The 23,627-nt window shown below is 52.8% G+C and overlaps 8 protein-coding genes across 8 annotated transcripts; 4 read left to right on the forward strand and 4 right to left on the reverse strand.

Annotated features, from left to right (window-relative positions):
- Positions 1–91: 91 nt before the first annotated feature.
- Positions 92–1,084, reverse strand: STEHIDRAFT_47225 (uncharacterized protein; the record flags this gene model as incomplete). The annotated part of the gene is made up of 3 exons (XM_007297984.1): positions 92–637; positions 708–967; positions 1,036–1,084. The coding sequence occupies 3 exons, from the start codon at positions 1,082–1,084 to the stop codon at positions 92–94; spliced, it is 855 nt and encodes a 284-aa protein (XP_007298046.1).
- A 448-nt stretch (positions 1,085–1,532) lies between these two features.
- On the forward strand, positions 1,533–3,729 carry STEHIDRAFT_151533 (uncharacterized protein; the record flags this gene model as incomplete). The annotated part of the gene is made up of 15 exons (XM_007298654.1): positions 1,533–1,576; positions 1,633–1,652; positions 1,726–1,731; positions 1,790–1,842; positions 1,893–1,942; positions 2,000–2,084; positions 2,145–2,187; positions 2,253–2,375; positions 2,435–2,460; positions 2,514–2,565; positions 2,631–2,638; positions 2,702–2,857; positions 2,924–2,946; positions 3,005–3,077; positions 3,145–3,729. 15 exons carry the CDS (start codon positions 1,533–1,535, stop codon positions 3,727–3,729), a joined length of 1,347 nt encoding a protein of 448 aa, XP_007298716.1.
- A 620-nt stretch (positions 3,730–4,349) lies between these two features.
- Positions 4,350–6,099, reverse strand: STEHIDRAFT_106788 (uncharacterized protein; the record flags this gene model as incomplete). Its single annotated transcript, XM_007298655.1, has 4 exons — positions 4,350–4,571; positions 4,634–4,752; positions 5,059–5,333; positions 5,471–6,099. 4 exons carry the CDS (start codon positions 6,097–6,099, stop codon positions 4,350–4,352), a joined length of 1,245 nt encoding a protein of 414 aa, XP_007298717.1.
- A 346-nt stretch (positions 6,100–6,445) lies between these two features.
- STEHIDRAFT_89021 (uncharacterized protein) lies at positions 6,446–8,267 on the reverse strand. Its single transcript, XM_007298203.1, has 3 exons — positions 8,135–8,267; positions 7,826–8,049; positions 6,446–7,751 (listed from the first exon to the last, which is right to left on the reverse strand). The coding sequence occupies exons 1-3, from the start codon at positions 8,169–8,171 to the stop codon at positions 6,993–6,995; spliced, it is 1,020 nt and encodes a 339-aa protein (XP_007298265.1). The 5' UTR covers positions 8,172–8,267; the 3' UTR covers positions 6,446–6,992.
- Positions 8,268–9,536: 1,269 nt separating this feature from the next.
- Positions 9,537–14,925, forward strand: STEHIDRAFT_117263 (uncharacterized protein). Its single transcript, XM_007298656.1, has 24 exons — positions 9,537–9,794; positions 9,851–9,940; positions 10,006–10,020; positions 10,076–10,263; positions 10,329–10,473; positions 10,531–10,788; positions 10,852–10,925; positions 10,979–11,061; positions 11,114–11,296; positions 11,358–11,363; positions 11,436–11,626; positions 11,710–11,784; positions 11,856–11,885; positions 11,942–11,958; positions 12,020–12,141; positions 12,216–12,285; positions 12,362–12,470; positions 12,550–12,778; positions 12,847–12,870; positions 12,938–13,032; positions 13,095–13,167; positions 13,235–13,254; positions 13,317–13,390; positions 13,457–14,925. Exons 1-24 carry the CDS (start codon positions 9,689–9,691, stop codon positions 14,111–14,113), a joined length of 2,934 nt encoding a protein of 977 aa, XP_007298718.1. The 5' UTR covers positions 9,537–9,688; the 3' UTR covers positions 14,114–14,925.
- Positions 14,926–15,171: 246 nt separating this feature from the next.
- Positions 15,172–19,880, reverse strand: STEHIDRAFT_45870 (uncharacterized protein; the record flags this gene model as incomplete). The annotated part of the gene is made up of 21 exons (XM_007297878.1): positions 15,172–15,504; positions 15,573–15,725; positions 15,816–15,902; positions 15,971–16,111; positions 16,188–16,256; positions 16,346–16,446; positions 16,510–16,608; positions 16,680–16,804; positions 16,890–17,138; positions 17,209–17,270; positions 17,340–17,733; positions 17,852–18,024; positions 18,146–18,332; positions 18,389–18,474; positions 18,560–18,876; positions 18,951–19,042; positions 19,104–19,198; positions 19,270–19,486; positions 19,548–19,584; positions 19,637–19,675; positions 19,742–19,880. The coding sequence occupies 21 exons, from the start codon at positions 19,878–19,880 to the stop codon at positions 15,172–15,174; spliced, it is 3,195 nt and encodes a 1,064-aa protein (XP_007297940.1).
- Positions 19,881–20,290: 410 nt separating this feature from the next.
- On the forward strand, positions 20,291–21,544 carry STEHIDRAFT_47086 (uncharacterized protein; the record flags this gene model as incomplete). Its single annotated transcript, XM_007297972.1, has 6 exons — positions 20,291–20,417; positions 20,487–20,840; positions 20,914–21,007; positions 21,098–21,237; positions 21,286–21,350; positions 21,434–21,544. The coding sequence occupies 6 exons, from the start codon at positions 20,291–20,293 to the stop codon at positions 21,542–21,544; spliced, it is 891 nt and encodes a 296-aa protein (XP_007298034.1).
- Positions 21,545–21,885: 341 nt separating this feature from the next.
- On the forward strand, positions 21,886–23,434 carry STEHIDRAFT_70790 (uncharacterized protein). The gene is made up of 8 exons (XM_007298079.1): positions 21,886–22,094; positions 22,212–22,234; positions 22,297–22,343; positions 22,631–22,712; positions 22,791–22,796; positions 22,895–22,980; positions 23,095–23,155; positions 23,222–23,434. Exons 1-8 carry the CDS (start codon positions 21,990–21,992, stop codon positions 23,226–23,228), a joined length of 417 nt encoding a protein of 138 aa, XP_007298141.1. The 5' UTR covers positions 21,886–21,989; the 3' UTR covers positions 23,229–23,434.
- Positions 23,435–23,627: the final 193 nt, after the last annotated feature.

Raw genomic sequence — 23,627 nt, forward strand, 5'->3', positions numbered from 1 at the left:
GACATTCTACGAGAAACAAGAAAGAGATGGGAAGAAAGTCGTGGTACGCAGCGTCGATGAACTTCAAAAAAGGTTTAGTGAAGGAGTCGTCTTAAGCTTTGCAGTGAGAGTCTGAGACACGAGCAAGAGATGGGTATGACGTCGGGAACCGCGCCACTACTGTTTGCCGAGCTCTGGAACGGGCAGCGTGGGAGATGCAAATTACCCCGTTTTGGAAGGCGAGTAGCGATTTCGTCCACGTCCACAACCTGCTCCTAAACGGACCAGGTATCGCAAGTCGAATCCTCTCAGACTCACCCGCCAATATAGTCCCGCTCCTGCTCTCGATCCACTTGCCCACCGCTCCGAGACTGCCCAGTTCCTTCCCTGGCCCATCTCCGTGCACTCCGCTCTGGCTCCTAACAATCCTCGCGAGCGTGTCGCGCTTGAGGGACCACTTGAGCTGACGCATGACGGGGAGGAGGGAGCGCGAGACGGAGGGCGAGGAGGACTCGACGTCGGGGTAGATGTGTGTGATGTGGAGGGATTTGAGGATGTTGGGACCGGGGCTGGTGGTACGGCGACGGAGGTTGGAGGAGACTATGTTGGAGGCGTGACGGCGCTGGAGACGGACGGAGGATTCGTAGTTGATGACGGACTGTCAAATAACAAATGAATTACGACGAGAAACGACATGGGTGCGTTGTATGGGAGATAGAGTCACGAACGAGAGGTGAATAGAAATAAAGCCCCATCCTCCATCTTCGCTCGATGTTGAAGCCCTTCATGACGCCCCAATGGACGAGATCGGCGACTGTGGGGCGGAGAGGAAGCCCTTGTGGTCCGAGGGCGAATAGGGCATGCGAGACGCGGGAGGGGGCGACGACGAGGAGACGGGTGCGGTGGAGGAGGGGGTCGGAGGTGAGGAGGGAGAAGTAGGGGTGTAGTTTGGAGAGCGCGGCGAGATCAGGGATATCGAGGAAGGAGACTGGTGCGTTCGGAATTAATTATATTGTGAGTGTGTTCTGTGGAAGATATAGAGGAATGGTTACGTACAGATGTAGAGAAGGATCTCTGGGGGGATGTTCAGGAGTACATTGGGCATCGTGGTTGAGAGCAGCAAGAGAGCAGCCGCAGCTTGTTCGTTGCGTGGTGGCCAGATGCAGTTGCCACAGGGGCCAGATGCTGGGTCCGGGCCGATTCCGGCCGCGCACACCGTGCGTGGCTGTCGGAGGCGGAGAATGAAATCGTTCTTGCATTCGTTCTTCACCGCTGATCATCTCCGCGTCTCTGTCGCACGTCCTTCGCCACACGGTTTCACTCCCGAAACTTCATGCTCACAATCTGTTCCGTCATTGCTTCCCGCTTTCTGACAGATGCACGCTCGACTTTATTCCCGATCTGCTCGCGGTCCAGGCTGACACGGATGCCTCGCGTGGCGAGCAAGAACGGCTCCATAGAAGTTGAAAAGTGAACTGCACGCCGACTGCTTCTTCCCCCAGGCCTTTGCTCTCGACGCCCACCGTCAGTCTGCACATCGCACGCCGCCCGCCATGGTTCAAGATACTCTCGAGACCGCGCAACATTTCATCTTCGTGTATGCGCTTTCTCGTGTTACCTGTCGTGGTTCGTTTGCTCACCGGGTTCTCATAGCACGCAAGTTTACTTCTGCGGTAAGATAGAAACTTTTCTACGCATACACGCCGTTTGTTTCTGGATAACACTGTACTAAATCTTGTTCTGTAGCGATGTGTACGTCTTTTTTCCTATGCATCCCGCCCAGGTCAGATGCTAACTCCGTTTTTTCCAGACGCCGTCGTCATATGGGATTGGGTCATCAGTCTCCCTCGAGAATACCGTTTCGTAAGTATGAACGTTCTCGCCCGCCATATGCATACTTATATCCTCTCTAGATCTGGAGAACGTCCATCACACCCGTCAAATGCGCCTACCTCTTTTGCAGGTGACTTGTTCTCTCGTCGTATGTGTCCCGCGGGCTACCCTGACCCATCCTTACTAGGTATTGGGTCATAGCTACGGTCCCTTACCTTCTCTATTGCTTCGTCATGGACCATACGTGGGATGAATGTGAGAGGATATATAAGGTCGGGCCGCTTACTATGCATATACACCCTTATGTCCCCAACTCAACCCGAGTCTCATAGATCCCAGTGGCTCTGGCACTCTGGAACCAGGCTGGGTCGGAATGTACGTTTTTCTACCATGTCACACCGGCGATGCGCGCCGTTGACAGTATATATCTCCTGCTTCAGCCGTCCTCCTCATCCGCACCTATGCCTTCTTCAATCGGAGCAGGCTCGTTTTAGGCCTGCTCTGCATGGCTCTTGGCGGCGTCATTGCGTACCAACTCTATGTCGATACTTCGCAGATGCTCGGTGAGTTGCTCGTGTGAATTACCTCTTTGTATGCCATGTTAATGTTGGTCCATATCAAGTTCTTCAGTTTGTTACTCCACCATTCGTAAGTCTTCATCCTTATGGTCGTGGATATATTGTGTAATGTTATTATAATAGCAACTTGGACCATGCTTCCCCGAGTCGAAGCCACACTCTGCACATCTCCTTGGTATGCTTACTCTGTTCGCTATCGCTATCTCTTCCTGTGTCTGATTCAACTTCTCGATCTTCTAGGTTTCTTCGTACGTTTTGTCGTACCTCACGACTTGTTACCGTTCATTGACCACGCTACATTATTCGCGCAGATCGCGCCTCTGCTCTTCGACACCGTCGTCACCTCCATGACCGTTTGGAAGGCCATCCAGATCCGCCGTCGTAATGGAGGCCCGAGCAGCCGTCTCATCCAGACTTTCCTTCGTGAGGGCGTCTTCTACTATCTCTTGATCTCAATCGCCAACCTGGTAAGCCGCTACGCTATCATCATTAATGCCTATCTGTTTCTCAACGTTAACGTATTTACCCATCAGATCAACGGTATCTTCTACCTACAGTTCGTTCATGATCCCTTTCTCGCACCCATGAACAATATCTCATGAGCTTGTGTTTAGGCCTCGTCAAGTCATCTCAGCCATCAACATCCCTCTCAGCGTCATGCTCAGCCCTGTCCTCGCCTGCCGTCTCGTAAGTCCCTCCATCTACCCCACTCCCACCTTCCGTCTCCCCTACCCACACATCTTTCCACACTTAGATCCTCGATCTCCGCGAACGAGGCGCCGAAACGATCCCCCACTCCGAAGGCACCATCCCCGCCTTCACCACCTCTCCCAACCGGATCTTCGGCCTCCGTTTCCGCGCCGACAGCAACAATTCTGGTGGAAGTCCTCCCCGCGGACTCACCTCGCACGGCTCGCGCGGTAACCTCGGTTCGCCGACTTCGAATCTCGTGAGGTCGCATCCCCGCGCGAAGACGACGACGATCAATTCGGGGGTGATGCTTACTACCATTGGGAGCGTTAATGTTGGTGTGACGACTACGACTAGGACCGCATCCAGTCTAGGACACGGACACGGACACGGACATGGGTATGAGCGTGCGATTTATAGTGGCCCGGAGGGGGGCATGGGCGGGGTGGGCGAGAACGCGATGGAGATGGAGCTGGATGTGGCGGATGAGTTGAGGTATCAGACGAGGAGTAAGAGTAAGAAGGAGAGGGAGCAGGAGATGGAGGATGAGGCGGCGTTTAGGGCTGTTGAGATGAGTTTGGGGATTGGGTTGGGTGGGGCGGTGGATGGGATTAGGGTCGATGTGGAGAAGATGAGCGATGCGATTTGAGGAGGGACGGGACGGGTGGGTGTGGCTGAGGGGTGTATCGTGTCGTTGAGTGGGAGGGAGTGAAGTGGTTCAAGCTGTTCGTCCTGGTCTGGTTGAGTTTTTTTCCCTGTCCCGTCGCATCATCACATAGATCCTTTCGTCGTTGTCTCGTTTTCTCTGTTCTCCGTTCTCCGAGCCGTCCTCACCCGCATACGGTCTTTACATGATGATAATTCTTGGTTGTATCCCTGCCTGTTGTATTCGTATTCATATCCATATCCATACCCATAGCATATACTATAGTGTAAGTAAACTGTGTATGTATCATCCTTCGTTCGTTCAGCCGTGTTTATAATGTAAAAGTACCTTCCGACGCTGTGGTCGTGTATTCGACGCGAGCTTGAATCAAACATAATTCGCAAGTCTGTCGAGCGAGCGAGGTGGCACTGTACCGGGGCTGGTTAAAGATGTATACACTTCTATTACCACTCTGAAGGCTATCGACTGTATTCCAAATTCTTTTCAGAGAAATATGATCTTGACACCAGTTCTGTAGCAGCCTGAGCTCGACCGTGTTCAGATACAGTAATAAAATGAACAGTATTTCTGGAAAGACATGCAGTATCCGTATAAGCCAGAACCTACACAAGAGGGACGGCATTGAGACCATCGCCCGACGACTCTTCTGGAACAAGCGACTCTCTCTGTTTCGAATCGTCCTTCTGCTCATCGACGACCTCTATCATCTTCTCCTCCGCCTGCCCAGGTTTCAGCTCTACGTTTTCCAAGAAATCGTTGGTGACCAAGAAATGGATCGCCTGCGAGAGATTAGAGACCGTCATCCGGATTTCTGGGAGTAGGAGCTGAGAGTTGACATAAGTGAATCGGATAGATTTGGCGATGCAACAGGCTAGTGAAGACTTACGTTACGGAGGAGGGAAGGATGCGTCCCGAATGGGTTTCGTGGTGGTTTTTTGGGCTGTGGTGGGGCGGGTTTGCGTGCAGGTGTGATTGCGGCGTCTTCATGTCGTGGAACCTTGGCTGCTGTTGATAGGGGTTATGGCAGAGAAAGAGGAAGGGGAAGGGGCCGTGGGAGGGGATCGGAGCGGGGAAGAGGGACGGGGCGGGGACATGGGCGAGGTGGTGTGCAACAGGCTATGTCTTCGAGTCACGCCAAATCAAAGGAGGAGGCCCATTCAGACGGAGAGTCCTCGAGTACTCAGTCGGATTCAGACGATGGTCCGCCCGAAGCTGTATCCTCCAAGGCACCCACTGGACTCGTTGCGGACATCGGGTCTTCCGAGGACGAGACAGAGCATGGTCACGTTGAAGTCCCTGAGGAGATAGTACCTCCAATCGTACATCCACCATCACTCGTCCCACCACGAAATCCACCACGCTCGCCTCCATCACCGCTCTCTCCCTCCACTCTCCGTCTCTTCTGTCCTCGCAGTGCGGGATCGTCAGGATGCAACTGTCCCCGCGCGATAGCCTCGTCCAACTTGCGTTTCTTCTCATCCACGCGCGCGGCCGTAGGCCACCGTTTTTTACGCTCTTCGATCCATTTCTCGAGGTTCTCGGGGTCGTTGAGGTTGATGCTCGTTCCCTGGATGAAAACTGGTTTCCTACATTCAAGATCCACATCATAGGGATGTCAGTCAACACGAACTCACCGACCGTCGCAAGATAACATCGTACGACGGAGCAAAGACGTATATAATAGAATAGAACAGATAGGTTCCAAAAAAGAAAAAACACGCACCCTTTCAAACTCGGATCCGCATCCCACTCGTCCCTCCTCTTCTTCTTATCCCACCCAGGCGGATAAATCAAATGTCGATCCATCATATGTATCTCCACCGCCTTCGCCGAGCCCGCGAACATACATCCCGGATGCTTGCACCTCGCACCGCCCGGACTGAACCAGTTCGTCTGCTGCTGCTGTTGGTGTTGTGGGCGCTGTTGTTGGTGGTGATGCTGTTGTCCAGTCCCTCTTGCTCCTCTGCCCGCACCTGAACCTACATTGTTCCGAAACGCATTATGTCCATACCCAGAAGACGGGCCCGCAACCGCCTGGTTTTGGTTTTGGTTTTGGTTTTGGAAAGAACTCGAAGCGGAAGGATTATAAGCGGCAGAATAAGCATATCCTTGAGCATTATTCTGCGCAGGATTCTGATTGTTGTAGTACTGCGCGTACGCCTGAGCGTAATGCGGGGACGGCTGCTGGGCGTACGGGTTGGCAAAGAGGTTCGGTACGGGTACGGCCTGAGTTTGAGTTCTAGTGGTCACGACGGGCGTAGGATTAGGATTAGGATTATGGACGGCATTTGTAATTGGATTGGGTGGGAGATTTGGACGAGCAGGCAGCCCGTGGAAATTTTGAGGATGCATAACACAAGGAAGAGAGTCCGAGTTCGTTCGTCACTTGTTCGGTAACAGAACTCTGAACCCGGCGCGTCGCGCGCTCCCTCCAAAAAATACAAGTCGCGCACGACCATGTGATTGGCGGCCACGATCACGTTTAGGTTCACTCTTGTTCGGCGCCATCGTCCCGTTGTTCTCACCCTATTACATTCGCCGCGATCGCGATTCACTGATTGGCAGGGGGAAAAAAGCATACACCGAGTACTCGAGAACATATGCATACTTTTTTGTTTTTGTACACACGAGGTAAGAGCGTTTGCAGTAAGCAGATTGCACGAAAGCAGTACGGTAAGAAGGGGGGCACGGCAGGGCAGGGCAAGATAGGGCAGGGAGGCAACGAGATGACACTCAGAAGGAAGAGGCGAAAGTAAAAAGAGGAGAGGTGGGATCGGGATTCGAGTGGGTCGAGACAAGCAAGATGTCGGTAAGTGTCAGGGACCGGTCAAGAGGGTGCGAAGCGAGGTACTCATGGGTGACAACTCGGAGCGCATACGATGGCTTCTACGAGGGAAGAGGAGATACATGGATTGAAAGGGGGTTTTCGGTTTTGAGGATCAAGAAAGGATTTGGAGGGGAAAGGATTTGGAGGGGAAAGGGGTGGGAAGGTCGAGGCATGGGATAGGGGCAAAGTAGAGTCCATCAAGGCCTTGCCTTGGGCGGCGCAGCGAAGATAATAGAAAGCGTGCAGGAGCAACGAAGAGAGGGAGCGATACATGTAGATAGCGACAAGCACTAATTCGAGTGGTCAAACCCGTGACAGAGAACCCTCTCAGACGAGGCTAATAATAAACACACGAATGCCCAAAAAAGAAAACGGGGAGGTGATGGGATGTGCCCGACCTAGACCTTCGACGAGGCGCTTAGTCCTCGTCTTGGTCCTGCTGCTGTTCCTTCCCAACACGCCTCTCCTTCTCGCTCTCAAGCTGGTTGTAGAGCAAGAAGAGCGCCTTCTCGTTCGCTTCCGGCGTGCCGACGATAGTGAACATCCTCTCTCCGGTCTCGTCGTGGGGGGCCTTAGCGATAGAGATCTTTGAGCCGGAGAGACGCCTAATCTCGGTAATTTTGGTGCCTCCGCGACCGATGATACAACCGACCATGTCAGAGGGGATGGAGATGTTCTGGGTGCGCAGGTTGGCTGCCTGCGAGGGAGATTCGGGCGAAGGGGGGCTGGTGGCGCGAGTGCTCATCTCTCCGGCGTTCGACCGACGGCCACTGTAACTCCCGGAGTAGTTGTGCGCGCGGCGGCCGGCACCACCCATGCTGCCACCGGAGCGCTCGTCGGCGACACCGGGATGGTAGAGCACTGTGCCTAGACCCCTTTCCCAGTCCTCCAACAGACAGCGACCAATCTCCTCGATGGCACGGCCGATGGACTCGGGGGAGCCCTGGACATCGACAACACGTTCGGTGGACTGAGGGAGCATGTCCTTGGAAGCGACCATGCGTGCACCGGATCCATCTTGAATGGCCTTGATTTTGAGACCGTTGCGGCCGATGATGGTGCCCATGAGGTTGTGCGAGATGAGGAGACGGATGGAGGTGTGGGATCCGGAAGAGGAAGAGACGGAAGGAGAAGCGGGGTTGGCTTCCACGAGCTGAGCGATGATGAGAGCGTAGGCCTATTGGGAACCGAATACGGGATGAGTAAGCATGTATAACGAATGATTGGAAGGCTGAAAACCGACAAACGCACCTTGGCTACGCTGTCAACAGCTCCGGTGACGGTGAGGACACGCTCGTGTACGCCAGGGATGACCTTGCTGACGCCAGCCTTGACGCCGGTCTGGTCACGGAGGTCGGCAACATTTTTGCCAGCCTTTCCGATGATGACGCCGGCGTCCTTGGTGCTGACAAGAGCTCTGAGAGTAAGAACGTCTTGACCAGCAGGCGAAGGCGACCGAGACTGGTGTGGGGACGCTGTGAGGAACGATGCGGGGAGAAAAAAATCGGTGATTTGATCAGTCAGGATGAAGATCAGATTCGAAGTGAAAAAAAGACGGACCAGAGTCACGGTTAGCAGCGGGAGAGTCGGAAGGCATGAGGAAGGAGGAAACGGGGGAGAGGACGGCGGAGGGGTGGAGGAGGATGGGGCGGACGGCGAGGGGATGTCGATGAGAAATGGAGTGGGTGTGAGTGAGAAACGGCGGCGCTGGGGTCGCGCAGGCTGAGGGGGCGGGCCACGCGGCGACGGCCGGCCACACGCTCTCGTCAGCCATGACTCCTCCGGAACCGCCCGTTCATCGTTCCTTCTCTGGCCTCTCCGCACCCAAGCGTACCGCGTCGTCCAGTGTCGTGACCCCAATTCAGGTTTGACACCAAGCGTGCATGCTGGCTGTCTCAAAGATGCTCACAACTGACGCCTTGACGCTGGCAATGGCATATGCTTCACCGTGTTCATCGACTTTGATTCTGGCTATTGAACTCCAGACGCTGAAGATGTCATCCTGCGGTCTGAAATCCTCGGCATCACGTCTCACTGCTCTCTACGTCTCCTCCATTTCTTTCTTCGGAGCGCTGCGTCTTCGTGCTAGGCGCTGCGAAAGTACCCTCATGGTGTTTCCTGTGTCTCCTAAAGCATTGGCGTACGAAATCAAATCTAGACTCTCTTGTCCCGTTCTCGTACTCCGTCACGCCACTCCGTTCGCCTGCTTTCCATACGAAATTAATTCCGTTTTTTCGAAGAAAAAATTCAATTTTGTTGGCTACGTATCACTCCGATACCCCACCTAGACCTCACGATGAAGCTATGGGCCTCTCAGAATAGTGTTATGCCATCATACCCTTGGTCCCGTGTCCTTCCGATCTCGTCGTAGGGGGCTTTCATTTGTCGTTCCAAGTACGGGAAAAGTCGTACCTGGCGTAGCAGATCACTCTCTCGGGAGACAGCAATCTTGTGTCTGGATGTTCTCGCGTGTAAGCGGTCGCTCAATTGATCTCATCGAGATTAAAATGCTGCTGCAAGTACGTATACTGTAGGATTTTCGGGAACGCCGTTGTGGCGTTCCGAGTGCTTCCCGAACTGTTTCGTTGTATATAGTGCTGCGGGTGATCCTTTGTAGAGTAGACAGACCTTTACATGAATGCAGTTTATAGCACACCAAGCCAACCCGGCGAATGCGATCTACATGTATGACGAAGCGGGCACAAACGGGGAATTCGAAAATGCACCAATCGGGTCCGAACATGGCCGTGGCCAATCCGCGAAGAAGGAATGGGTCCGACAAGGTGGCGCTCGCGACGGCGCGGAATGCCGAGGGCATTATCCTTCGACGGAGATCGGACTCGACGTTGACTTGCATCTGGCTTCGACTCCGTCCTGCATATATAACGAAAATCGTTTGCGTCTGCTTTCCTCTTCTTCTTCTCATCCTTTTCCCTTGCTTTGGCTTTCTTGATTCCCTGCGCTCTTGCGCGCCTTTGACCCAGCGCCAGACCCCTCCTATTCAGTAGACATCTTGTCCAAAAGGATCGGGCTCCTTGCTTACCGGACCCCTCGCAACTTTCTCCTCAACCACCACCATCTCCGATTCCAGTCTACATTCCTTGGACTACACTCATGCCTGCCGAACAATCACGCCCTCCATCTGACGACCCTTCTGACGACGAACAAGCTAATGCCAGTCAGGCCGACGCTGCATCTAATAGGAAAAGGAGTAGCAGAGGTGCGAGCGGCAAAGCACACCACAGGACCTTGACAGGACTGACGACTCGTGTGTAGCCTGCGACCAGTGTAGAAAGACGAAGAGTAAATGCGAACGTGACGATGGGGACAACGAACAGTGCAGGAGTTGTGCGGCTACTGGTGTCGGTAAGTGCCTTGACTCCGGTTACCTGGAGATTTCAAAGCCGAATGACCGAATTTGTCGCTGGCAGCCTGCACATATTTAGGTACGCATGGCGAGCATGCTATCAGGTCGTCTCCTTTTTTACGTCTTGTGTCTAGGTCCAAGCTATAAAAGAGGTCCCCCAAAGGGTTACATCCATGCCATAGAACAACGGTGGCACCAGGTCGAATCTGTGCTCGGCGCCATACTTGCTTCTCCCTCTCCCGAAGTCAAGAACCTCATACAGAATCTACGAAAAGACAACCTCGCAAACGATATCCTCACCCGCGTTGATGTCGGTCCATTTGTACGTCCCTCTTTGTCATTTTGTTTTTCCATCAGGCCCGCGGCCAACGCAAACCATGCATTTAGGGACCAACAGGGCGTCAGAATCACTCAGTCGCTGTAACGAAAGAAGACTTCTTTGCTTCTATCCTCAACAGCGCACCGAAAGCAGTAAGAGACACGTCTCGCCCTCGACGGCAGTCTCGGGTATCGCGTGAAATAGTATCATCGAGTGTGTATCGTTTGACTGCGTATTCTATCCCCAAGTGCTAACGTGTATATATATCAGATAATTCAATGCTCGTGAGTCCCACTCTCGAATGGCAGGACCGCCTTTCGTCCCGGTACGCCATCGTCGACCGGGTAGCGCCCGAGAACTATGCAAGCTCGAGTCAGCACCACATACAACACCCATCTCCTTTTGCTCCCTATCCGACATCGTCCGGACCAGCTACCAGTGGACCACCATCACAGAGACGTAAGCTAGACTCAAACGGTCCCACACAACCAGACTGGGATCACATGTATACACTGGATCATGCCTCAGGTAACTAGTTCACTTGCATTATCCGAATTCGCTTTGTCTCGACACTTATGATTCGACTGGAAGACGAGGATAAGAGTGAGGAGTCTGAAGAGAACTCATCGATGCTGGGGCAATTATCTCTCGACGAGAACAAACAGGTGAGCATAAAGCTCTGAGATGGTACTGACCACGACTAAATTGCTCTATGAAGGTTCGGCACCACGGATTAGCCAGTGGTTTGGCCCTTCTGTATCAAAACGAGCGTACAGACGAACGAAACGCAAGTGGGATATGGTATGTCTAGCGAATCGCAGATGTCTCATTACCCTGACTAACCATGTCATAGGACATTCCCAATGGCTCGGATATGGCCACCTGCACAGAATCAATTCATACCAGAGGAAAGTTTCCCCGTCGAGATGCCTTCAATGGAGGTACAACGACACCTCCTCGACCTCTACTTCATATATGTACATCCGATATACCCGGTGGTGCACAAGGCAATGTTCTGGCGGGAATACAAGGCTTCGTAAGCCTCTCTCCAATCTCACTAATCCAAGCATTCTCTGACGTCGCTCGGTTATTTGTAGACACTCGTAAGTCCCCGCATCCCCACACCTTCCACGACGATCCTGAGCGCTAACTGATATCGAAATTGCGAATCTTAGATATCCGGATGTCGGCATCGAGAACACTACTGGCGATAAATCCCCTCCGAGTAAACCTCATATCTCCAACCTGCTATTGCTCTCCATGTTCGCCATCGCGGCACGGTACTCTGAGGAAGAAGCGCCACCGCCATCCGGTAACATGTGGGAAGCCGGCCTGTTTTATATGGTTCAGGCCCGGGAACTGTTGAGTACGTTCGTTCAATGCGATTAATTCCTTCCTCGTGGCACAAGCGCGCGGAGTTATGCTGATCCTGTTGTTTAACGTCCTCAGATCGGATCTACCACTACTCCCGTCCGTCAACGTGTCAAGCCTTACTTTTGTTAGGTTTGCGAGAGATCGGATTGGGTATGATCCTTCATCCTGTCTGGCTTCTTCTCCGTTAGTAGATACTGATTCGTTGTGCATCATTTCCTCAGGGTCCTCGGAGCACGGTTGGCTATATGTCGGTATGTCTCTGTGTTTTCTCAATTCCATGATCCTCGTCACTGATGTTGCATCAAAGGAATGGCCGTTCGCATGGTCTGTACTTCATGAATGCATCCCACATCTATTCATCCTTAACAATACCGTTCCTATGCAGGCTTACGATCTCGGACTTCATCGAGGCTCGGACAAGTGGAAAATCGGTAACAAACCTCTATTTACCCCTGAGGAGTTGCAGGCCAGGAAGCAACTCTGGTGGGCATGCAACAGGGCGGACAAGTGAGTCGTCCGTCCGTCTTGGGACTCTGAAGCAAGCGTACAGAGTACCGATTGTTCGTTTTCGTGCCATGTAGGTATACGGCCGTGTGGATGGGCAGACCTTCATTGATACCGTCAATGAACCACGATACGCCTCTTCCCGAGGTATGTGCAATACACATTCATTGTACCGCTGTCAGTAGAACATTGTCGTTGACAGAACACGACTGCGTCCCCATAGATTGACGCAGATGATGAATGGCAGCCTCATCCCATCGACCCCGCATCCCACGAATTCCCTCCAGTCCCAGGTCGTGTCATGGCATGCTTCCGTCAAGCCAGCGTATTAGGCACGTCTTTCCTATCCATCTCAACAACCACTCCTTCCTAACCTCTTCTCTTCCCACTTACCACCCGATACTCGCTCAGCCAACATCGCCGGGGACATCATCGAGAACATCTATCCCATCCGTCCGACGTCCATAGCCGCCAAGAAGTGCGCTCTAGCACACCTCGAGACGAGGCTAGACAAGTTCTACACGGAGCTGCCGGAGTGTTTAGCGTATGATACGACGAGCAAGCGTTACGTGCCGCCGCCGCATATATTGCAGCTGCATATGACGTACTGGAATATGGTGATGTTGCTGCATAGAGCTTTGTGAGTTCCTTTTGTTATTCCGGTTTTTTGAGCCGATGTAGAGACTGATGATGTGTCATGTGGAACAGTATTCCGAAGATGCCCGCTAGTCGGTGTGTGTTTTTTTTGGCTGTGTGATTGTATGGGCCGTTAAGAAGCTCATCGAATATTTTTTTTCAGCGAAACGAAGCAGTGCAAGCCCCCATCAGCAGACGCTGCAGCATTGAAGTCGTTTGATATATGCCAGGCCGCTGCGACCAAGATTACCTCGATCGGTATGTGGTCCTTACTTTTCTCTCTCTATCAAAACCATTCGCTAAATTTTCCCCGTGAATAGTATGCGTGTACCAGAAACATTTCTCCCTGCGCCGTGGTGCTCTCATGATCACGCAACACATGTTTGCTGCTGGGTGAGTCTATGTCACTGTAGCCTTCTCTTGTCCTTGTTCCTGAACACGACACGTCTCGACACTCTAGGATCATGCACATTGTTACTCGTAAGGAACACACCATTGCATCGCATTTCGGGATAGACCACTCACAACTGTTTCATCCGTAGTGACTCTGCGGCCCTCCAATGTTCAAGCCTCCATCTCATTATCTCAAACTCTCGCTGCCCTCAAAGAGATGGAAGTAAGCAGATGGGTCTCAGCCTTCCCTGACTCCCAATGCTCACCCATCTCTCCTTCTCCCACCTAGGTCATCTGGCCCAGCGCCAAACGAGCCTGGGACCTCCTCCACGGCGCAAAAATCCACATCGACTCAGGCCTGCTTAACTACTACACCTCCGGCCCCACCGCCGGCCCAGGCAACGGCCGTCCCGACTCGCGCAACAAACGCACAGCAGAGGACGCCTTCAGCCGCGAGAACTCGAACATGCTGCAGCAGGACGCGTACAACGAGCTGACGAAGCGGAGCTCTCACGTCGCGATGCCTGACAGCCCGGAGCCGACGACGACGCACACGGTCTTGGCGCAGATGTTGGGGATCGCGCTGCCGGGGGTCGAGCCGTCGACGAGCTATCTGCCGGGATATGCGTGGTGGCCGAGACAGGGCGAGAGGAACGGTGTGAACGCGAACACGAACAACAACCATAACGCACACGCGCACGCACACCCGAACCTGAACGGCAGTATTGATCTCGGCTCCGGTCAGAGCTCGCTCACGCGTTCGACGCCTTCATTACCGCTCTCGACGCCCTCGCCCCATTCGTCTATCGATACGAGTAGCCCGGCATCGGCGGGGATGCCTATCCCGTTCACGTTTGATCAGACGGGTTATTGGATGGGCCCGATGATGTCTGCGCCGGAGACGGCGTTCGGGATGGACTTTGCGACGCATGCGCAGGCACATTGAGGGGAGGAGGAAGGCATGCGTTGGGTTACTGGTTGAGAGAGGTGGGCTTGAGCTGCTTTGTGGTCCTGGAACGCGCTGCTTTGCTTAGTTGTACTGCTAGAACATATATATGGTCGGTTGCGCTCTTCCTTTTTTGCTTTTTCATCCCGTCTCGAGTGCGTGTTGTGTTCGATTGCTGACGTCTCATGATTTGATCACTCTGTATTAGTACTACTACGTATACTGTCATCTATCGTCTTCTGTTCGTTCGACCTTGTGCTATCTGGTTTTACCCAGCTTCCAGAAAGGGACTGCGAGTCACTATCCGCATACTATGCTAGACGTGCCCTTCTTCTGTCTTTGTCTTTGGTCTCTCTTCCATTTTTTGCTGGTGCCATAGTCTCTCGTTCTCGATTCCGTAGCGTCACAATGATGTTTGACCGTTTGATGTTTCGTTCCCTATGAGTTCTCATAGTTTACCTTTCCTTCCATCGTATATACTACGTACGTGCCCCGGCCATTCACCTCGCACCCCCCTCCTTCCTGACTCACTCACACACACCGAGACACCGTCGCCGCCTCGTCCCCGTCCCCGCCACGGTCTGCCGGGTGCCCATGCATGTATGTACGTACATATGTCAAATTTCACAGACCCGCATTGTATTTCTCGTCTTCTCATCTTCAGTGTTATCTCGGTCCTCTATTTCGTTTCGTTTCATCTCGTTTCGTTAGCCAGCCTTTGCTTTTTCCCCTTCCTTCTTCGTCCGCGTTACAGGCCGATGTAGTGTTCTGTCGTGTTCGCTTATCATTACTCGTACTGTACTCTATATAATATCCACCTATTTCGCCTTCGCCTCGAGTTGGCTTCAGCCTGAAGTTCGAAGCCTAAAGTTTGAAGTCTAGACTTGTGCACGTATGTCCGCACAATAATGCTGCCCGAACGGGAAGTTTCTTCCACTGCATGCACAAAGTCTCTTGCCTACGAATCTATCTCATGTCAGTGTCAAGTTGTGATTATCTCTTCATGTTCGTAATGACGCCGCACATCGTTCTCATCTATTAGGAATAGATAGGCAAGATCACCTCCCGTCGCTCTCACTCTCACTCCCACTCCCACTACTCCCACTCTCATCGCTATCCTCATCCTCGCCCCCCTCATCCGGATCCACCTCCAACGTCCTCCTCTCCACCTCAAACCCAGCGTCCTTCAGCCCCTTACTCACCTCGTCCGCCTTGCCCGGCGCCGTCACCGAGATCACGACGGACGTCTTGGGGTCGAACAAAGGGAGGCAGTACCGTTTGAGCGTGTCGAGCACGTCCTGTTTCGTTACGGCTTGGTATTTCTCGAGAAGGTCGACGTTGTAGCGCTGGGAGACGCCTTTGAGGGCTTGGTTCGTGAAGGACATGAGGGCCTGGGATTGGGATTTGGATTTGACCGTCAGTAAGTCAATAGGTTGAGAAAAAATGACTTGGGACGTACCGCCCGACCAGGCGTCGATACGCTCTTCGTGACACCGTACACAATACTGCTCTTCGCCGCATCCAGAGCCGTCTCATCGAGCTCTATAGACCCGTCGACCAAGCCTTTGACTACAAGCGCACCTTGCTCGAACGCCTTGATGCTATTCGAACTCTGTAACAAGCACACACAGAGATATAGCGCTTAGTCAAAGCTCCCCATACACAAGTAAATTAAATGATTTAAAAGCAGGGAAAGACGCACCCGATAGAGCGAGAACGTTATAAAGCCGCTTTCAGTATCCGCTCCTACGTACGCGCCATACGCCAGTCCAGAACCACGAATGTATCGCTATATACATGTCCGTCAGTTTTGTGTTATAGTAAGATAGAAAGGAGACGATGAAGATGATTTCGTACCCAGAGGAAACTCTCCGTCGCGCTCAGTACTTCGAGCGTGATCCTCAAAGCCGGCCAGTCGGGATGATCGAAGCCTCGGATACCCTTCGCGGCATGGGCGACGTATGAGCTCTCGATCGTTGGGAGGGAGACGACGACGGCCTGGAATTGATTAGATCATGATCGATTTCACAGTTAATATCCCGGAGAAGGAGCATGAAGAAGGGGACGAACGGACCTTCTTTGTTGGCTTCTTCCCGAGCTTGCTCAGCGTATCGTATGAAAGCGAAAGAGGCGCGAGCTCCGCCTCCTACCAAAAATCAACATTAATCGTCGCGTCAGCATCACCAGCCCACATCCACGACAACGCATGTCAATTAGATGAAAGAAACGTACCGGCAGAACAGGCCCGAAGTACTTAGCCCATACGCTGCGCGGGTTAGGCACGTCCAAAACGTTACCTGTGACCGAGAATCGAATCCCCGAAGGCTTCGTCACTGTTTTGTTGTTGTTCGGTCAACCAACAGAAAAGCCAGGTAGGAAGCGGAGAAGGCGCGTACTGTAGCTCCGCAACTCTTCTAGGGCTTTGACAACCTCATCCGGGGTCTCCTGCAACATCTTCGCGAGCTTAGGCACGAATTCCGTCTGCGCGATGACACCTACCGCAGACAACGAACGATTGTCAGATTAGACGATGCACTTGAATGACTAGCGAACGGATGTGACATACCGCCGGCTCTGGAATTGCTCTCTTCAGAGTAGAACAGCTCCGAGGTGATGGACGCAAGGACTGTACTCCCGTTCCTCTTCATCCCAGGGAGCGCCTGCTGAACCTGCGCCACATTGATCTGTAACCTATCGCACCCGCACCCACACAGCACAAACCGCTCCAAAAGTCAGATCCTCCTCGGAATATATGCAAGTCAAGAGATGAACGTACCGTTCCCTATCAAACTCACTCCCATAAATCAAATCCCTCAACCACGCAACCGCAATCTCATACTTATCCACCTCCACACGCATACTGATCCTCAACGTCTGCGGGAACATGCCCGAGACGCCGAGGTCGGCGTCGTACGAGACCGTCTCGTTGTCGAGCTTGTCGACGACTTGTTCGTGCGTGAGACGGTCGCCTGAGAGGCGTTTGACGGGGAGCGAGAAGAAGGATTGGATGTAGAGGGTTAGGTAACTGTGATGAACATGGCGAGGTGGTGAGCAAGAGAAAAAAGGGTTGATGGAGGGGGGGAGGGTGTGCTTACAGGCGGAGGTGGTTGGGGAGGTCTTTCAGTGAGAGGAAAGCGTGGACGCTGACAAAGTCCGACTTCATAAACAAAAACCACAGGGATCAGCTACGTTCCAAAAGAATCCAGATCCAGAGTGAAAAAATCACCTTAACATGATCATACTGCACGAAAAACGGCAACCCCTCTCCATCCCCCTCCACATGCCTCTTCACCTCCCTCCCCTCTTCCCTCTCACTCTCACTCCCACTCAGCTTCCCCCCACTACCCCTCCCCCTCCCCGCCTCCTGCACGCTCTGCACCGGAATCCACGATATGCTCCCCACATCCGGCACCGGAAACGCCGTGAGGATCTCCTTCGGGATCGGGGTATCGTGTTCCGCCTGGGCCTCGTCTAGCTCTTTTTTCGCGAGTGCGAGTCCGGAGGGCCCGAGACGCTCTTTTTGAGCTGTGATGCGGGCTTTTTCGGTGGCTTCGAGGACGGAGGCCATGGAGGCGGAGGGCTTGCCGCGGACGACGATGCATTCGGGGTCGATGAAGTACCTACAAATGAGACGATGAATGCATGAGCGCAAAAGAAAAAAAGGGGGGGATAGATGGTGAGTGTTGTGGATGGTGGTGGTGGGAGAGGGAAAGGGGAACGAGGGAAAGGGGAACGAACCGTTGGATGAGGTCCGTCCATTGTTTGCTCGTCCACCCCTTCAACTCTTCATATTCCCGCATCTCGTCGAGCGCGGGCGCGATCTCGGAGCCGTCTTCTTTGCCGTAGATGAAGTCGGAGATGAGGACGTTTGAGAAAGTGTCGCCGCCGTCGGATTCGAGTCTGCTACGGAGCTGTGGGGCAACGATAACGGCTTAGCATTTCTCCATTTCTCCCTCTTTCCTTTTCCTTTTTTTATTTGTGTGCGGAGAAGGAGGGGGAGGAGGACTAATCATAGAGAGTGCGGACACGCACCTGTCGCTGATCCCGGTTAATAATCATCGCCATACGTTCAAGATCAATCCCCTCCTTCACGATCCTTTCAAAACTCGCTTTCAGCTTCTCGTCGAACGTGTCGAGGTGCTCCGTGGGCACCGAGCCGACGTAGATCTGCAGATCCTGGAAGGTGGCCCTGTCTTCTTCGTAGAACGCAATGTAGGTGCTATCGTTAAGCGGCGTCAGAATTTAATGAATAAGGGGGGAAAGAGGGAGTGTTACCAGAGAGGTGATTCTGTCTCGACGTATTCTTTGTTCAGTGGAGCGGTGGCCGATGAAGTGAGGTAGTTGCCCATCAGGGAGATGGCCTACAGCGCATCGAGAGCAAATAATCATAAGAATGAGCATGCCTATGCGATATGAAATTCTGAATGATGCTCGAAACGGACTCACCTTCGACTGCAAAAACTCGTTCGGGCTCGGTCCCATATACGAAATCATAACCTCCCCCACACTCTCATCCTTCTCCGGAAACTCAACCGTCTTCTTCACCGTCTCCTTAATCGGGCCTCTATTCGCACTCAGCGTCTCCACGAACGGCCGTTTCCAGCCCTCGGGTCGAGGACCCTTGTTCTGTCCGTGAGCGACGAGACTCGGTTCGACCTTTTCTTGGATGACTTTGAGGAGGGAGGTCGTTCCGCTGCGAAGTTTGCCGGAGACGATGAGGGAGAGGTTGTGGGGGACGTAGTAGGTGCCGTGGTATTCTCTGACTGGAGGGAGATAAGTTTTGTTGTTGTTTGTTGAGGACGGGATGGTGAAATGAGATGGATGGGCAGGAGCTCACTTTGTTCGACGGTGAGCTTGCGGAGAGCTTCCATAAGACCTCCAGTCTCGCTGCGGTATGCGCTCCCCGGAGGGTTGACGAGCCGTTGCATTCTATGAAACGAAAATATGAGTCGGCAACAATAGGTTGGGAGTTGGGACAGAAATGACATACTCCAAGGCCATCAGATCTCCCGAAGTGTTCTCCCGACCTTGCATCTCGCTATACACCACACCAGAGTCTTCGCCTTGAGGGTCGATATGGTGAACCTGAGATAAATAGTATATAAAACAATCAACACGAAACGAAACGAAAAGGATATTCGTCGTATTAAACATACCTCTGTGACGAAACCAGCCTTCGTGATAGTCGGATAGAGTATATGGTCGACATAGATAGGCAAGATCTGCAAGAAACCAGCTTCACCGGCGGTAGAGACGGTATACGCCGTATGGTCAGTGTCGGTCCACGCATTGGTGCCGTTCGAGAATCCGCGGTTGGCGAGGTGGTCGATGATGCCTTTGTACGGGTACTTCTCGGAACCCATGAAGACCAAGCTGAGGATCGCTTTTGAATACACATTCGCGGATTATTGGGGAATAAAGATGTGTGGCTTACTGCTCTAGTGTATGCGGACATCCGCTGTCGTTGAAGACTGGATAAAAGCTTCAGGATCGGGTTGGGCCACACGAGATGTATGTACGCACTTTCGGTCCCGATGACAAAATAACCGTTCACGATGGGGGCTACAAAACCGTTCCACACACACCTTCAGAATATAACTGTCAATTCAACGCACAATACCAACGCACCTTCATACTCCAGATGCACGACATTGAGGCCCGTAACCCTGCTGCGCCACTTCGAGACCGTGACGTCCGTATAGTCCAACTTGACGCGCTTCACGAGATCGAAGTTCTCATACTTCTGGGGCAACTCAGCGGTAGACATGATCGGCAGATCGCCAGGGAGCGAAGACGTGTTTGCGGTGGTATGTCCGAGGGCTAAAGCACGACGAGAAGGGACGCTGGAGAAAGACCTATTTCGGGGAACAATGGAGGGTGTGCGGTGGCCCTGTACGTTGAGAAGGGGAAAGAGACGGTTTGGAGGACGGATTCGAAGATGGCCGCTATTTAACGAGACAAGAGAGGAGAGACGGAGCATGCAGAAGAGAGAGAAGAGAGGCGTCCCTAGGAAAGCCGTACTTGCGTGGCGCACTCACGAATATAATTGAAGGCTTGCGTAAGCACCGGCGTCTATCTCAGATTTATTCCTGACGCGACTCTGGCTCGTCTCTGTTGAACGTTGACCTCTCTGTAGCAATCTAATCAGTTCTCTGTTCCGTACCTGTTCTGCTCGAGATGGCCATTGCACACCCCCTCGCTGGGCCGTCTGTGCTACGGGACATCGTCAACCCTCAGTTTCACCAGAACAACTTCCCCGAAGAGCTCTTCATCAAGCAAGAACTAGGCATCAAGCTCGACAAGGGTCTGTCTAGTCATCTTCCTCAACCTCGTACAACAATATACTCATACCTCTTTTCTTTTTCTCTCCTAGATGAACAAATATGCCGCCTCAACCTCTCCCAAACCGGCTGCCCCCTCGGTCCCTCCCTCTGCCCGCTCCGCCACACCAACCCCTCCGCCCAAAACTTCCAGCCCCCCAAACAACTCCCGACCCACCCCCGGGACCGCGAACGTCTCGCGACGGTATGCAAGCACTGGCTGCGCGGGCTCTGCAAGAAGGGCGATGCCTGTGAGTTCTTGCATGAGTATAACCTGAGGCGGATGCCCGAGTGTTGGTGGTATGCGAAGTATGGGTATTGTTCGGCGGGCGACGAGTGTCTCTATGCGCATCCGAAGGAGAGGAAGGTGGAGTGTCCGGATTATAAGAGGGGGTTTTGTAAGCTCGGTGCGTCTCTTTGGTCTCATTCTCATCTACTTGTTACGGCTAAGCTAAAGTGGCTCCTGCTTTGGTTTCGAAGGCCCGAAATGTCCTCGAAAACATATACGAAGAGTAGCCTGCCAACTCTACCTCACCGGTTTCTGTCCCCTAGGTCCCGACTGTCCACGAGGCCAGTGCGTAACATTTCCCCCTTCCCTCACTCCAATTCGTTCCTCTCCGAAGCTGACTCACCCCTCCTTACCTTTACTTCCACTTTCACGTAGTCCAAAACCAAACATCCCCCCTCCAAAAGCCTACGACCCCCCCGAACCCCCTTCCCACCGCGATCTTGGCCCCCCGCCCCCCGGCTACGGCCGCTACGCAGATTTCGACCGTACCTTCCTTTCTGGTGGAGGCGGTGGAGGTGGAGGTGGTGGAGGTGGCGGTGGTGGTGGTGGTGCAGGGGGAGGAGGCGGTCAAGGTCCTGGGTTCAATTCGGGTCCGAGGAGGAATTTGGACGAGGTTTTGTGCTTTAAGGTGCGTTTCATTTTTTGTTGAGCATTGTATTACACTTTGAGGCTGTCGTGTGATTTGAGCTGACTTTATATACCTACTATTAGTGCGGAGAGAAAGGTCACTATGCGAACCATTGTCGGAATCGGAACGTTCCTGGTAATCGGGGTGGTGTTGATAGGTCTGGGGTGAAGCGGTTCGACACGGACGAAGATTGAGGTATGGCTCAGTTAGTCAGATGGATATTGTCGACGGAGGGATCTTAGGCGGTTGGGCCCTATGCTACGGTGGGAGTGGTGGTGCTTCGATTTTTTGTGCTACCGTATTCTGTTTGTGTCGACTTGATTCCCACAACATGCACAACGATGGGCTTGCCTCTGGCAAGTCAGTAATAAATAATACTGGAAAGTGAAGCACACAGGGACCGCGAATATCTGAGCATCTTCACAAAGCCAGTCAAAGCGTTCCAATTATAGACGCACAATTATGACGCAATGGGCGATCAATTTAGATCTCTCTCGCAGCTTTGAGCCTCTTGGCGACGTCCTTCCTCCTTCAACGCCTCCTTCTACCATCTCCATCGGCTTCAGCTACAAATTCAAAGCTTCCAGATCACTTTCGAATCAACTAATATCCCAACTTTCCAAATCGCAACAACGTACGATGGGCTGGCAAAAGACGTTCACGCTCGCGAAACGCGGGAAGGGTTGTCATCTCGTGACGGATGAAATCGCACAGCACCTCGAGTCCGGGCTGAGAGGTGTACAGGTATGTCTATCCGTCTGACTAGCTACTAAGCTAGATGTTAGATGTTCACAGCGATATCGATGGTGTGACCGTGAATATGGATGCTGACTTGCTTGGTCGTGTGTGTAATTTACATAGGTCGGAATGTTGTTCCTCTTCATGTGAGGGAATGTTAACGATGATGATGGTGTTTGTGGACTGAAAAGGACTGAACTGGATATAGACAGCACACCTCTGCTGCTTTGACGATCAACGAGAACTACGATAGAGGTACGTTGCGTTGCGTTGCCGCACAGCCAAAAATCCTTTCGCGTTCTGCCCCCCCACTCCACATTCCATACAGAACGTCCCGCTCCGTCCTTTCCCTCCCTTTCTCCCGCCCTTCCCTCCATCTCACGACAGACGAGAGGGCTGGCTTTCATCTCCGTCTATCTCGCTCTCCCGTCGTTCTTCGTCTGACACACGCATTCTCATACACGTTGAGCGAATCTGATCCGATACTTTTCCTTCTCCCTTTCTTGCCATTCTGTCGTCATTGACTGTGTGTTGTTCCGAAGACGTGCGAAGAGATATGGACATGGCGCTGGATAACGTTGTGCCGGAGTCTCTGAACTGGAAACATACCGACGAGGGCCCCGAGTGCGTACTTTTCGTTGTGATGATCACCGTTTGTTATGCTCAATAGGGGCTGCTTGCTCTCGGTCTTTGAAATCGTAGCGACTCGTACGTTTCCTTCTTTCATTCCGCATTCCTGCCCTCTAATGATGTACTACTACTGTACTACAAATTCTGTCGGCGCTCGATGCGACCCCGTTTCCCAGCGTCTCACACACGAAAACATCCCTAATCGGCACTTCCATCTCCGTTCCGATTACGGACGGACGTTTGAACCTGGGGACTTGGCAAGGTCAGTCATGCATCCATACAAGCAATACCGTGTCGAGTCACAATGACAGAGAGCGGGATTCAAAGATACAACGTCTCGCTGACTTGACTTTTGCCGGTTGCTTGCTAACCACAGGGATCTATCTGACGGAATTCAGACATCTGCCGCACTCGAGGCGAATTGTGGCTACTATCCTGTGCGTCTGCCCGTGCCCATGTTCTCTCAACTCAATCGAATTACTTATGCTCAGTTGCGTACATAGGTCTTAAATCGCCGAGTGACTGCGGGAGGATGTGTGTAGATGATTTGAATGATGATGGTGCTTGTACAAACTACTTTTTCGAGGAATGAATGGTCAGAAGTGTATTTTTTGTGGACGGGTGCTTTGAAGAGCTGGAGGTCTCGGTGATCGCGCAGGTCCTAGTGGGCATGTCGGTTGATGAGGAGCTGTACTATGTTAATTGTTTGGCAAGGCTGATACTGGGCTCCGACTCTGAGCAGTGCAGGAGTGTAGTGTGGCGGTGGCGCGCTGTGCCAAGACCGCGGTGCCGAGGTTAATTTAGTAGAGAGAGATCTGCAAGGAAAACGTGGGCCGGGGAAGCGGTAGCTATAAATGATCGGCTCTGGAGAAGGAGCCAGCAAGTCGGCCCGCGAACTGCCTGGCGCCC

This window comes from Stereum hirsutum, assembly GCF_000264905.1.
Source record: "Stereum hirsutum FP-91666 SS1 unplaced genomic scaffold STEHIscaffold_1, whole genome shotgun sequence".
Classification (NCBI taxonomy): Eukaryota; Fungi; Basidiomycota; class Agaricomycetes; order Russulales; family Stereaceae; genus Stereum; species Stereum hirsutum.

Bases quoted from the DNA above. Each gene is read 5' to 3' on its own strand.
- STEHIDRAFT_89021 (XM_007298203.1), bottom strand. From the start codon at position 8,171: ATGCCTTCCGACTCTCCCGCTGCTAACCGTGACTCTG. The intron at 8,050-8,134 runs GTCCGTCTTTTT...CGTTCCTCACAG, and splicing joins CGCTGCTAACCGTGACTCTG to CGTCCCCACACCAGTCTCGG. The intron at 7,752-7,825 runs GTGCGTTTGTCG...GGTTCCCAATAG, and splicing joins CTGTTGACAGCGTAGCCAAG to GCCTACGCTCTCATCATCGC.
- STEHIDRAFT_117263 (XM_007298656.1), top strand. From the start codon at position 9,689: ATGCCTGCCGAACAATCACGCCCTCCATCTGACGACCCTTCTGACGAC. The intron at 10,926-10,978 runs GTGAGCATAAAG...TGCTCTATGAAG, and splicing joins CTCTCGACGAGAACAAACAG to GTTCGGCACCACGGATTAGC. The intron at 12,286-12,361 runs GTATGTGCAATA...GCGTCCCCATAG, and splicing joins ACGATACGCCTCTTCCCGAG to ATTGACGCAGATGATGAATG.
- STEHIDRAFT_70790 (XM_007298079.1), top strand. From the start codon at position 21,990: ATGGGCTGGCAAAAGACGTTCACGCTCGCGAAACGCGGGAAGGGTTGT. The intron at 22,235-22,296 runs GTGAGGGAATGT...AACTGGATATAG, and splicing joins GGAATGTTGTTCCTCTTCAT to ACAGCACACCTCTGCTGCTT. The intron at 22,981-23,094 runs GTCAGTCATGCA...TGCTAACCACAG, and splicing joins GAACCTGGGGACTTGGCAAG to GGATCTATCTGACGGAATTC.